The 14,102-nt window shown below is 46.4% G+C and overlaps 1 protein-coding gene across 1 annotated transcript in view; it reads right to left on the bottom strand.

Annotated features, from left to right (window-relative positions):
• nfasca (neurofascin homolog (chicken) a) overlaps nucleotides 1-14,102 on the bottom strand; it is a 56,457-nt gene that overhangs the window by 19,278 nt on the left and 23,077 nt on the right. Inside the window, 19 exon segments of the mRNA XM_080846304.1 lie at nucleotides 228-425; nucleotides 1,028-1,129; nucleotides 1,618-1,662; nucleotides 1,962-2,086; nucleotides 2,244-2,388; nucleotides 2,757-2,923; nucleotides 3,221-3,332; nucleotides 3,430-3,573; nucleotides 3,846-3,977; nucleotides 4,304-4,488; nucleotides 4,763-4,874; nucleotides 6,818-6,868; nucleotides 7,593-7,763; nucleotides 8,883-8,976; nucleotides 8,980-8,988; nucleotides 8,991-9,025; nucleotides 9,571-9,767; nucleotides 11,176-11,281; nucleotides 12,285-12,302. Of these exon segments, the coding sequence (XP_080702430.1) occupies nucleotides 228-425; nucleotides 1,028-1,129; nucleotides 1,618-1,662; nucleotides 1,962-2,086; nucleotides 2,244-2,388; nucleotides 2,757-2,923; nucleotides 3,221-3,332; nucleotides 3,430-3,573; nucleotides 3,846-3,977; nucleotides 4,304-4,488; nucleotides 4,763-4,874; nucleotides 6,818-6,868; nucleotides 7,593-7,763; nucleotides 8,883-8,976; nucleotides 8,980-8,988; nucleotides 8,991-9,025; nucleotides 9,571-9,767; nucleotides 11,176-11,281; nucleotides 12,285-12,302 (2,148 nt within the window).

Genomic DNA, 14,102 nt, shown 5'->3' with positions numbered 1-14,102 from the left:
CTTACTTGTTTTTTGTTTACCCCACACTCTCTCACTTTTCTCAATTTTTCACTCACTCTATCTCTCTCTCTCTCTCTCTCTCTCGCTCTTTGTCACACACACACAGTGACCAATTTATGAATTTATGATTTATGAAGGATTCAGAACCAGCTTTTCTAGGTAACCAACTCTCTCTCTCTCTCTCTCTCTCTCTCTTTCCTTATCCCTCCCTCTCCCTCAAAGCTTACATGCTCCGCTAGTCTGGTAGCGCAGGGAGGGCCTGCTGGGTTGGCTCTGACCAACGGCGTTGATGGCGATCACCCTGAACTGGTAGTTGACGAAGGGGGACAGCTCTAGCAGCACAGAGTTCACGTTGCCTGGGTGACTGGATAGGTTCTGCCATTTGCCTGGCTCCCATCGGTTCTCCTCAAACTGAACCAGGAACTCTGCAGAGGAAGAGAAAGATAGAGAGTGAGGAGAAGTGAGTGGGTATAAGTATATGTGTGCAAATGCAAATAAATATGCTTGCAAATATCTATGACTAGTTTTTGCATCTATGTATGTATGTATCAGAATGAGAATCAGAATCAGAATCAGAAAGGTTTTTACTGCCAAGTAGGTTTTCACCTACCAGGATTTTTTTGGGACGTTGTATGTATGTATGTATGTATGTATGTATGTATGTATGTATGTATGTATGTATGCATGTATATATGTATGTATGTATGTATGTATGTATGTATGTATGTATGTATGTATGTATGTATGTATGTATGTATGTATGTATGTATGTATGTATGTATGTATGTATGTATGTATGTATGTATGTATGTATGTATGTATGTATGTATATATGTATGTATGCATGTATGTATGTATGTACATATGTATGTATGTTTGTATCTACACTGTATTTGCTGTGTATGCTGTTAATGAATCTGAGAAGCGATATATATGGTGTACATTGTGTGCTACTGTGTTGAAAGTGCTGTGTGTCTGTGTGTAAGTGCGCATCTGTGTCTATGTCTATGTGTTGGAGATCACCCACCTGTGATGGGGCTGTTGTTGTCATCTCCAGGTACCCAGGTGAGTCTGACACTGCGGACAAGCAGGTCAGACAGCTCCAGGTCTTTTGGAGACTCTGGGCGGTCTGCACAAGAACAGGGGGCTTTTTAATATTGTGTTAAATACTGCAGTCCACACTCACATTTTCATAAACAATGTGATTAAAGTAAAAAAAACTAAAAGATATCATATACATAGCCTCTCATACCTTTACTATGACTTGCACACTACTATAAACCAGGATCATATTAATTTGCCATAAATCGAATTGAAAGCATTTTACATAAAAGAGGACACATCTGTCCACAAATATAAGTAAGCTTATTTGAATTTGTGTTTTACAGTGTTCTATTCTTCACCATCACGTGATATGGGCACCGATTTCCATGACAGACATCCGGACACATGATTATGCAATCTATTTCTTAGTAGAGCCCTCAATTAAGTCTCGGTTTGATCAGTGACATATGAAGATAGTGTGTCGCTCTGAATATGCTATTCAAAGCCCTGTACAGCCACATCTTCATATCTCCAGTTAAAAGGGAAAGAGTCATATTTAGACACGAGTGTTACCTGCTAGCATGGGACTACGATTGGAGGGAGACAAGGATTCCTCCTCTGCGAGATAAAGGTCATATGGTTAGTACAGCATTAGTCCAGGAGAGAGAGTCAGTGACAATCACTTCAGAGATTTCAACATGCAGAGCAATTTTCAGCTATGAGATTATTGTTGATTGTTATTTTTAGACAGACAAGGCTACTTGAGGGCAACAGTGTTATTTTTGTTATTTGGAAAGGGAGGAGCAAAGCAGTTTTTCTACCTACAAAATGTAGCACTGGCGGATATATGTTGGAGTCTTTATTTGTGTGTGTGTGTGTGTGTATGTGTGTGTGTATGTGTGTGTGTGTGTGTGTACCAAGAACTGTAAGACGAGCAGAAGCAGAGTCCTCATCTATCTCAGTCTTGACCACGCAGGTGTAGGTGCCCTGGTCTCCCTCGTTGATGTTGGGGATGGTCAGAGACTCTTCATCCTTCTTCATCCTGCACAGACACGGACACAGAGCATACCATTATTATACATACCGATATTATGACAGAGTTGACACCTTTGCAAACACATTTCAGATCACTTTTGAGAAAATTACACCATTAGTTTGCTTCTATCTGGACAGCAGCGGGTGGCTAGGTGGTTGTTTACCTCCAGTAGTTGAGTGGCTGGTCATTCTTCAGCCAGGTGACCTGAATGGCCATGGTGGGGTCGTGTTTGACGCGGCAGTTGAAACGAACAGAGCTTCCCCGAGTAGCGGACACATGCTCAGGGGCTCTCACTATGCGGGTGGGCTCTAGAACGATGCAACAACACGAAAGACTTGAAATCACAAAACACTTGAATATATTTCACAGGTGGTAGGTGCACTGCAAAGACAACAAAAGGCAGGCCAAGCATGAATGCCCTTACCTGACCTACCCAATGCTATAATAACATCACAGTCATGGGTTTTGCTCCAGTGGAGTGCAAGCACTAATATAATGCTTAGACTTGTGCTTACCAGGTACTTTAAATTAATTTGCATGGTGGCATTTTGAAGCCTGTTGTGAGCTGTAGCTGAGGTCACAATATTCATGCTCAGGTCGTGCTTTTTCAGGTACTAAATACCCCACTGCAGGGCAAAGAACAAAGATGACTTTGAAGAATGCTTCTGAGACTGACCTTTGACCTCCAGCCGAACCTGGATCTCAACTTTGCCCATGATGTTGCTGGCCACACAGGTGTACGTGCCCTGGTCCTCGGGCAGTGCCCGCTTGATCTCCAAAGTGCCATTCACGTGGTTCCTGTACTGCCCGCCGTCCAGCCCACTGCCCAGCCCATTCTTGAACCTACACACACACACACACACACACATGCATAACACATATGAAAAACACACCAACAAACACAATTTTTAATTAGTTATTTATTGGCACACTCCACAGAATTTCTCTGTGTTTTTTACCAGAGAAGCTCTGTCAATGACACATGTGTTGGACACATCAAATGAAATATGCTGAGGCCCCAAAACGATGGGTGACAGCATCAGTTGAATGCAGTGTGGCGGTCTGAACCCAAAAATTAACTCATGAAACATTGTGTTTTAACCAGATGCGTTACTCCTGAGGTGCCTGATGCATACTCACCAGCGCAGCGTGGGAATTGGGGCGCCGAAGAAAGGGCAGTCCAGGAAGGTGTGGTTGTTCTCGACGACTTTGATCAGCTGGGTCTTGGGCCCGAGCATCATGGGCTTCATGTCTGTGACCAACACACACACACCAGACGGGACAGGTTAGAGCTGAATTCTGATTCCAGCTGGACACTAAACTCTGCACAGTGGCGTGTCTGCCCTCACCCAGTATGTTGATGAAGGCGTTGGCCAGCAGGTAGCCGTGCTCGTTGGAGGCGTTACACTGGTACACGGCGCTGCCTCCCACTAACACGTGCTGGAATATGATGGTGTCGCCCTCCACCTCTCGACTCGGGTTCGGCAGAGTACCTACGGGAGTTTGATATGCTGGTCAGACAGCTGGAGGCCAGTCCACTGTGTGCATTTTTGTTTTGCCGTTAAACAAATGAGGTGGAGGATACATCCTTTTGGAGCTTAACCAACTACTCATGCACTCGCTCCTTACTCACTAAAGTGTTCAGACAGAAATCAGACAGTCTATATACTCTCCCCACAGACAGAGGTCATTTTGTGGCTTCTGAGCACTACAAGGGTACATGAGGACTAGCAGGTACTGCACAGGAGCTGCAGACTGGACTCACTCTCTATGGGCTCCCCATTCATCAGCCACTGAATCGTGGGCTTTGGGTTGCCGTGGGCGATGCAAGTCATGCGTCCATTCTCGTCCGGTGCGAGGACGAGGTTCTTTGGCTTGTCCAGCCAGTGCGGAGCGGCTGGGGAGCACACGTGACACACAGTTAGCGCGACAATCACAACATGGTCACACCTCAAGAATGTCACTGTGACACCAAGCTGCTGCAAATCTTCATTCTTCCAAAGTCTCACTCTTTTGTTTAAATGGTTCTAAAATCATTGGCAGCCTAGGAAGAATTTTGAAATACTATAAGGCTAAGAAGCATTTCTATCTGTGTTATAACCTACTGTCCTTCATAATCATTTGTTAACCTGTTTAGATAAAGTGATTACATATGAGGATGGATAGACAGTTGTGACTGTGTTCAAAAACGAACTGGACATCAAACAGTGGAGGATGTCTAACCTTTGACCTGGACGGATATCGTGTGCTGGATACTGGCAATCTTGTTGTTGGCCATGCACATGTAGTCGCCAGAGTCCTCCTCTGATACGTTGATGATGCGTAGCGTCTTGTTAAAGCTCTCCAGCTTGACCCTCTTCATGGGCAGGTCTCCACCCTTCTTGAACCACTTGATACTGGGAGTGGGGCTGTGCGGGGGGGGGGGGGGGTTATTAGTCGTGACTTCACAAACATCTGAGCAGACCCTTCATTTTATAAATGATCAGTTCTGCTTTTTCAAACGTTCATTCCAAGGCTAAAATTACTATTTAAAAAATATATAAGTATTATTAGTGATAATAATAAATGATCAAAGCATTCTGGAATGGTATACAGCTGAAAATGTTATTAGTGCTAATCTCCTCTCAGTGAAAAACAGCAGGGTTGGGCGTGTCTGGGTGCTGTCATATTTTCCGCACTCACACTCCGGCAGCGATGCACTCCAGCAGCAGCTGCTCCCCGCGGAGTACCATCTTGGAGCTGACCAGGCCAGAGGGCGTCAGGAAGCTGGGAGAGGTTTCAGGCACGTGACGGGCTGGAGGAGGATGAAGAGTGAATGTGAACACACACAAGGCCCAAACCTAGCTGGGAACACCCAGCCTGTGCTTGAGTTCAAGAGTGGCCAGCTCAACAGCCTGGGAAAGACTAGGCTGGCCTTCCCGTGAAGGCCTTCGGCTGACTGCAGTATACATGCATGCTGAGCGGCGTAGCTAAAACAACAGCTGTTGTTACATATCAAATAAATATGTCCCTTCATATGTGTTTCCTGCTGTAGAAATATAACATTTCATCGCCTCACATGATTTCATCTCATGCCGTTTCAAAATGGATGAGGCTGAGGTTTCATATCCTGTCACTATCACTAATGAGTCTTGTGGTGGATGCTGGAGGAGACAAACTGTAAGTTTAAGATCTGCCACTAACATTTTGGTCAGAATATGAAAACACAGTTTGGCAAAGCATAGCCATTACCCCTTGCTGATAACTTTTTTAATAAACTGCATTTAAAAATGTGTCACAGTTAAAAAAAATCAGCTCCAAAGAGACGTGTGCAATTAGCCTGCTTCCACTTTGTCATATCTGTAGAGGCCTGCTGGTAAATTAAGAGTTGTAAGACATCTGACTAAGCCTTGTAAACACTGAGGCATTTTAACACCAGAGCCAAGGGTTACGAAAGGGCACGTCTCTACACCCACGGTTCATTTGACTTTTGTGCATGCCTTGTGATTTTGGGGCTAGCCAGCCACTGCCTTTGGGATGGACTGTAGTTTGGTTATTTATTGCTTGACTCCCAAAATGCTGATGGCTTCTTTGCATATCCAAGCAAGCCTGTCTGCCTACATCATGTGTAACAACACTGCCTGTTACTGATTGAAATGAATGTCTAGCACAGGATCTCAGAAAGCTGTAGAACACTCTATCTCAATCTCAGTAATCAAAGTGTATATATATATATATGACAAGACAAAAATGATAATGAGACCAATATTGCACTTCATAACTAAATAACATTCCTTTTTTCTTGACATGACAGACATGACAGACTTCAAACACATAAGAGCTCAAACAGTGCAGACAGATGGCGAGTTAGACATGTGAGTCACATGGTGTGGAGGATAGGACTCCCTCCAGAAGCCCTATGAGTCTAGTCCCATGTGAACAGCATTAGTTCCCTATTGTAATGCATATTATTTGTGGTGTTATTGGATCTGCGAAAGGCCATTCACATTGTGGGAGCCCTGAAGATAAAGTGACAATGGCCATTGTGAGAGGGATCAGGGAGACACAGAGGAGGGAGAAAGCGTTAAAAAAAAATGACAAGGGCCGTCAGAGACACGGCGACACGTCACCGTGACAACAATGGTGCCAGCCAGGGGGAGTGTGTTAGTGCTCGCCTGCCGAGTGTTTGTTCTACGCCCGCGCTTGAGAGACTCCTACTGTGTGATAGAGTCTTTAAAGACCAGGGAAAAGCAGCACTGCAGCTCCCTGAGCATATACCAGCTGTCTGGGCTTCATCGCAGAGCCTGTCAAGTGACTTAGAGCCCCATCATAGCTTTGTGGGGTCATGCCATGGTTCAGACACTGTCATAAACTGACACCGGTTCTGCATTGGTTTGGATAAGAGCTGGCAGGAACATATTTAACACTCACTCTCACTCTCTTTCATAGACACCTACACACACACACACACACACACACACACACACACACACACACACACACACACACACACACACACACACACACACACACACACACACACACACACGAGTCCCCACGCTAATGGTGTCCTGTGCGCAGAAGTACACACAGCAGAAGTAGGTATTAGACTACTGGTATGTTAAAACGTTATCAAAATGAGGGGTTCTAGTGGTAATAGGCTAGCAAGCTACTGTTGAGCGTTAGGAGTCGTTAGGTTGGTCTCCCGGCAGCATGTTGCCATGAGAGACGTGGCCAACAATGAGAGATCGAACTCACCACCATACGGGTCAGTCAGGTTGAAAGAGGAAGAATCATTGTAAGGTTGCTCTGTGAATAGAGTGGTGATGGACTAAGAATCACAGCAGATCACAAGAATCCTAGCAACAAGAACACTGAGGACAGCCTGTGTGTGTGCGAAACGTGCTCTGCTTACTGTAAACAAGCAATGCTAACTAACAAAACATCGCAAACACTATAATGCATTGAACAAAGCAATACATTAAGGGTAGTGCCTAAAATAATTCTGCTTTTGTAGTCCCATCAACACGAGAGCATAAGTGAGGATGCCTCCTGGGACCTGTGTGAGCCCGACTGCTTGCCCACTTGACAGATGGCTCTCCTGGGTCTCAGTGCCCCCTGTTTTAAGGAAGATCAGATCAATGCGATCCATTATCCCTGAGTGTTCAAGGCCCAAACAATACACAATTTATGTTCATGTTGACTCATTGCCACTTCAACTTTTAACCATATGAATTATTGATGTATTTTTTTAAAGCATCCATTCAAATAAAACTACAAATAAAGTGTGGAGCATTGTGTGTGAAGGTCAACCACATAGATTGTAATAAAAAGTATGTCTCCATTTGTCTATGTAAACCTTCACGGAAAAAAAACACTATACACTACAGGGCAGGTGGAATTAGAGTAGAGGTGTGGTCTTCACTTCACCTCTAGATGGCAGCACACCTCAGATACATACACGCTGAAACACATTGTGGTGGAGGCTGGTTCTAAATCAGCCCTTAACGGTACAGAGGGGGGACAAACTCACGGCTTTGCACTTTGAGGCTGAAGGGGTTCTTCTGCTGGATGGTGTAGGTGAAGACAAAACGGGCATTGCAGCTGTAGTCTGTGCTGGAGTCCTTGGCCAGGACGCTGGAGAAGTAGAGGTCACCATTGAGCCCCATGGACACACGGGCGTCCTGTTGGATAGTCTGCATGTCTGCAGAAACAAGGACAGAGCAGACAGTGAGGAAGACACAGAGATGGAGGGCCACTCATCTGCCCAGGGACAGGCAGCTGAACTCCCCCAGCGACAGCAGCAGCGACTCCACCTCATGCCAGCAATCACCCATACAAGGTCTGCTTGCCGGTGCAGCACAAAAAGAGTTACACAACAAAACGCCAGTGACCAGAAAGTACTGGCAATCAGTCACCTCCACTGTAAAGAGAAAAATAAAGACCATTTTTGGCAATGTGATGTAACTACACAGGAAGATACCTGATATGAGGGTCTACTACAATAAGCAAGGGCCGAAAATAATCCCTTTTTGCAAGGTGGGATGGACGGAGGCGCCCTCTCAGAGAGAAAGGGTCTGCCAGGGTAAGGGCTGGATGAACTAGGCTGGTTTCAGTGGGGCTCTGTGGCCTGAGTGCGTAGCCTTGTGTGGGCTTGGAGGAATGGCCAGCCCTGAGGCTGCAGGGGGAGCGTGTCTCCCAGGAACTGTGCTCTCACTGCTTCTGCCCTCTCAGCTGTTTTAAGAGGCAATGCAGGGCAGCATGGCACACACAAACACAAACACACACACACACACACACACACACTCTCTTTCTCCCTCTCTCTCTTTCTCCGTCTCTCTGTCTCTCATCCACACAAACACTCACTCTCACGCTGTCACACACACTCGTGCACACACAGTATCTCTCTCTCTCTCACACACACACACAAATTCCCACACGCACAAAGGCGCACATACACACTCACAGATAGAGAGAGAGAGAGAGAGAGAGAGAGAGAGAGAGAGAAGCACACAATCACATGCACTTGCTCAGCAGTAATGGACACTGCAGAGCAGGAGGACACAGAGGGCGGTGGCACCTCAGTCTAACACAGCAAGTAAAAGAAGGGAGGGATAGAGTAAGGGACAGTGAGACCAACAGAGACAGAGACAGAGACAGAGACAGAGACAGAAAAATACCAAGAGAAATAGACAGATACAAAGACAGTGTAGAAATTAAAGAAGACGGAAAGACAGAAAGAGTGGCAAATAAATAATTCCATAGAGAGAGAGGCACACATGACAGGAAGAGTGCGGGAGAGAGGGAAGAGAGCGGTGCTCACCACTGTTCATCCAGAAAGTGTTGGGCGGGGGCAGGCCGGGCGGCGGGTTGCAGGGCAGCACCAGCGAGGTACCCTCAGTCACCACTAGGGACCCTCAGTCACCACTAGGGGCTCCAGCACCTCCTTCGGCCACAGTGGAGACTCTGCAGCGAGCACAGCAGTTACCCTCAGACACTTCTTACAATGATACTCCTAATGAATCACATACACACATGCACTCTCTCTCTCTCTCTCTCACACACACACACACACACACACATGCCGTCAAGGACACTCACTCACTCACTCACCTTTCCAGGCGATATCAGACATACACACACTTATGCTTGTAATGTTACAAACAGCTTGGCTCACGCTAATGCAGACACCTTTCTGCATGCTGTCTCTCGCATTATGTAACACACCTGATTATTCATCCGTTCTCACACAAACACACATGCATCAGCAAACACTGTCATGTACTCTACTCACATTTTCACTAACATGATCACACAGACACACGTCACATCACACATTCTCATTCACCGTATATACCACCTACACCTCAACAGTGTGTGTGTGTGTGTGTGTGTGTGTGTGTGTGTGGGTGAATCAAATAATGTGAATATGTCCAAAGTGCTGGGTGCTACACAGTCTGTGTGAGTGTGTGTGTGGGTGTGTCTGTGTGTGTGATTGTGTTTGCACTCACTGGAGATTCGCAGCAGGATCTTATTGGACACCGCTATGCCAAACTCGTTGGAGGCGAAGCACTGGTACTCGCCCTCGTAGTCCTCAGGCCTGCCGCCGTTGCGGGAGGAGATCTCCAACGTCCCCGACGGCTTCCGCTGCGTCACGTGCGGCATCTTGCCCACGTTGAAGTACCGCGAATTCCGCTTCCACTCGTACCTGATGGCGGCAACCCCACGCAAAAACACACACAGAGGGGCAGACGTGAGCAGAAAGGGCCTGATGACTCGCCCACAGAAGCACAGAAGCTGCAGTGGTTATACCAGATCTGGCCCTGGTCTGGCCCTGGTCTGGCCTCGATCTGACCTGAATCTGGATTTCTTATACGGGCAGCTGCAATGTAGACTGTCGCACAATCAGTGTCTAGTAACTTCCTTACTGGTAAGACTGTGGGCGCTGTAATATCCTTTGAGGGTCAATAGAGTGGAACATATGTGTACGCTCAGAGATCTACACTCAGGTAGCGGATGACTGGCTGGGCTTGGTCAAATGACCACGTCAGAGCCGCTCCAGAGTTAGTTAGCTGCTGTGTGGGTACCCTGGTGTGCAAACCGTGCTTCGCCCCATCCGTGAGGAGCAGTCAGTTAGAAAGTAAGCCAGCAAGCTCACACGTCATAACTGAACACACGGCGAGAGACAGGTACATTTCAAAACACAACACTCTCAAAGGGGACCAAAACATTCAACAACCACCAAAAAGTTTCCACAACAACAAAAGCTAAAAAATAGCCAATCAGAGTAATTTTGGGAAGGTTGTGACTGAGTGTTCCATGGGCATGAATAGCCATCTGGGCACATTTATTCCAGCACAGTGCCCTTCCTGGGAGAGCCACCATGGCGGTGGCATTATGTAAACAACCCCTCTAATATGGCCTGGCAAACAAACACAAACGCGCCCTGTGAATGGAACCACTGTCCTCAGCTGGTCAAGGATTCATATGGCTTATGTAAGCAGAGGGGAGAACACAAGAAAGCGTTAGTGAGAACGGTAGAGAGAGAGAGAGAGGCATGGTATCTGGTTGCCTGTACTCTGTATCTGATGGTATGATAAAGGGGGTTTGGGGCAGAGGGTGCTCATGCCTGCTCTCCCCAATGGAGATGCACCGGGCCAGGCAGCTCTCTGTTCTCACTAATGGCTGTCATCCTCAATTAAGACATGGCAGGGGGGGGGGGGGTGGTTGCAGAGGAGGAGGAATAGAAAGACAGGATGACAAAGGCCAGAGCCAAGTGATGGAGGGACAGAGAGATCGAGACAGACAAAGGGGCTGGAGAGAGGGGGCGAGAGAAAAATGAGAGACGGCTCGGTGTGGAGCGGAAGAGAAAGAGACGAGCCAGGCAGGCAGGTGAGGAGAGAGATGAGGAGAGTGAGACACAGACAGAGAAAGAGACAGAGAGAGAGTGCCTCTGAGAGAAAGATTGGTGAAAGGCAGACATCCCCTAGAGGACATGGTCAGAAGTGAGAAAAACAAAAAGAGGGAAGAAAAGCCAGGGAGGGAGGAAGGGAGGGAGGGAGGGAGGGAGGAAGGGAGATGTTGAAAGAGGGGATTGTGTGTTGGTCAGCACTCACATTGGCGGCGGGTTCGCCTTAGCTTCACATTCAATGATGATGCTATCTCGGGGGTCTACAATGTAGTCCTTTGGAGACTGTTTCACAATGGTGGGTGGCTGTTTCACTGTATAGAGAGAGAAGGAGAGAGATAGAGAGAGAGATAGAGAGAGAGGGGCAAAGAGATGAGGAGAGAAAGAGAGTGAGGGTGTGATAGAGGGAGACAGAGAGACAGAGAGCACTTAATAAGGCCTCCATTTATCATTACAGTATCTCCTCCACACAGACTCTCATTGCTGCCTACACTAATGATAGAGCGCTATGGTAACTGGAGTGGTATTTCTGTAATGACACCCATCATCTGTATGAAGCATGAGTATATTTGGCCTTCATTGTTGTTCACCAACGTCCTTTCTGTCTCATGTTCCTGTTTGGGTTCTGGGTGCATATGGTGTTTTGATCACTGACATACATTTACTCGGCTCTTTTAAAAACATATGAGAATTCTACCAGTGTGATGAAACAGCTCTGATGTACACTGAAATAAGTCTGATGCTGAGGTGTGACTGCTGCTGTAGATGAGAGCTTGAGAAGAGTCTAAACCTTAGTGCATCCATCTCCTGGATCACTGGGCTGCAGTGAGTTGCTCAGACTGGGCGACAGTGGCAACTGAGCTGTTCAGGGTTGTTCTACTTCTACTTCTTCTGCCTGCAGGACCCCCTCATTAAATGAAACTATGTCTTTTCTCAGTCCGAGGGAGGCTATCTGCTCTGCTCTCTATGGTGGTGTATTATGGTGTATGTGTCTGCCTTCATGGTGTTGCTTTCTCGTGATGGCGACAGTACAGTAGTGAGAAGAACACACACAAATACACACACACACACACACACACACACACACACACACACACACACACACACACACACACACACACACACACACACACACACACACACACACACACACACACACACACACACACATTACTGAATGTCATGCATTTCATTGATCTCTTCCAACATCTCACAGGGACAGTCTCATTTACTCACACACACACACAGATGAGAGAGAGCGAGAGAGAGAGAGAGAGAGAGAGAGAGAGAGAGAGATTGTTAGGTGAGCAGACTTACTTTCTTGCTGTATCTTTGCTGTTAGTTCCCGGCAGCAGGTGGACAAAAGCAAGGAGGGATGGTGAAGCAGGGTTTAATGTGACACTGACAGTTACCACACAAGCTACAACAACCAGCTACCATCGACAGACCAACTAGACATGAGTGTATTAGTTGTGTTAATTAAATTACAATGTTATTAAAACCGTATCTAACAATCCTAGTAACATAGTCCATAGATAAAGAGAACACAACTTACCTGTATAGGTTTACATAGAGCGGTATCGTGGTTTCCCAAACAGGGTAGGACCCAACAGACAAAAAACAAAACACAGGGGATAGTTAGTGAGCTTGTCAGTGCCAACAAAGATAGCAAAAGGCGTTACTTAGCAGCCTAATGAATATATTTGTGTTTCTAAATAGTGACTAAATAGTATAAAATGGGTAGAATAAGCAATGGTAACAACCAGTAGACTTAACACTCTACAACCAGCAAACCATTATGACAGATTTGACTCAAAGACTGGGCTGTGTTATATAATGACACTTAAACTCACTTACAGTAAAATGAGCGGCAGTCCTAATCTTAAAAACACAGCCCAGCTGTGACCCTTCAGTTTGACGGTCTCTTATTCAGTAGGGAGACAGTGAGCTCTTTCATTTGAACTAATCCAGCTCAGTTGGCCAAATATTACTGCAACGAGTGCTCCAAGTGCTTGAGGGGAGAAAACACTGAAACACATGCCATGTGATGGCTTGGTAGACAGACTGTTCTGTGTGTAACTGCAAGTACGTTTTTGTAAATAACCTTTGTGTTTTGCACTGCGTTGACCTGCTAATTAAAGTGTGGCTTTATAGATTGATAGACTAAACATATGCAGTGTGTGTGTGTGTGCGTGTGTGTGTGTGTGTGTGTGTGTGTGTGTGTGTGTGTGTGTGTGTGTGTGTGTGTGTGTAGGGGGAAAGGGGTATGCTCTGTGACCCCTGGGTTCCACGAAGCCAGGGATGATGGGACAGGTCCGACTGCCTGACATTCATCCTAGTAAATCAGCAAGGTCATATCACAGGGGGTCATGAGTGTGTGTGTTTATGTGCATGGTTTGCGTCTCTCGTTTCTGTGCCTGCATCTGTCTGTGTGTGACTCACATGCCTGAGAGGATTTATACGTGTGTGTGTGTGTGTGTGTGTGGGAGTTCAGGTGGGGGTCGATGTGCTTGTGTATTTGTGTGTATGCCTAGCATGAAGCTTTGTCTGTATACTATGTGAATGTGCAAGCATGTTTGTGTACACATAGTGCTTTTGTGTGTGCATGTGTGGGTGGTTTGCATTTGTCAAGTGTGTGTGTCGGTGTGTGTGTGGGTGTTTGTGTACATATGTGCATTACATCCACTTTTGAGTTTGATTGTGTGTGTGTGCATGATCTGGGCTTTTTTGTGCGTGCATGTGTGTGTGTGTGTGTGTGTGTGTGTGTGTGTGTGTGTGAGGATGGGAGTAAGGGGGTGGGGGTGGGGGGGTGATGACAGTGCTCATTATCAGCTCTGGTCGAGGGAGGGGAGAGAAGCCTCTTTCTGATGCCAACAACCTCCAAACAGACATGGCAGCTTGCGCTTCCCAATTAGATAAAGCGCCCCCCTCTGCCTACCACTGCGTGTGCCAGAGGTCGTGAGGTCAAAGGATCATAGGTCATATGGGCTATCATGTCTCTTAGAAGTGAGTGTGGCAAATAGCAAAATAATCAATACACACACATTTATGAGCCTCAGGCCAGGAAGCCACAAACCATAAAACAGAGACTGGACAAAATGAAAAAAGACAGAGAGAGAGAGTGGTAGGGAGAAA

This window comes from Sprattus sprattus (assembly GCF_963457725.1).
Source record: "Sprattus sprattus genome assembly, chromosome: 10".
In the NCBI taxonomy this organism is placed as follows: domain Eukaryota; kingdom Metazoa; phylum Chordata; class Actinopteri; order Clupeiformes; family Clupeidae; genus Sprattus; species Sprattus sprattus.
Note: the sequence above shows the minus strand (reverse complement) of the source record. Positions and strands in the feature narration are given on the sequence as shown.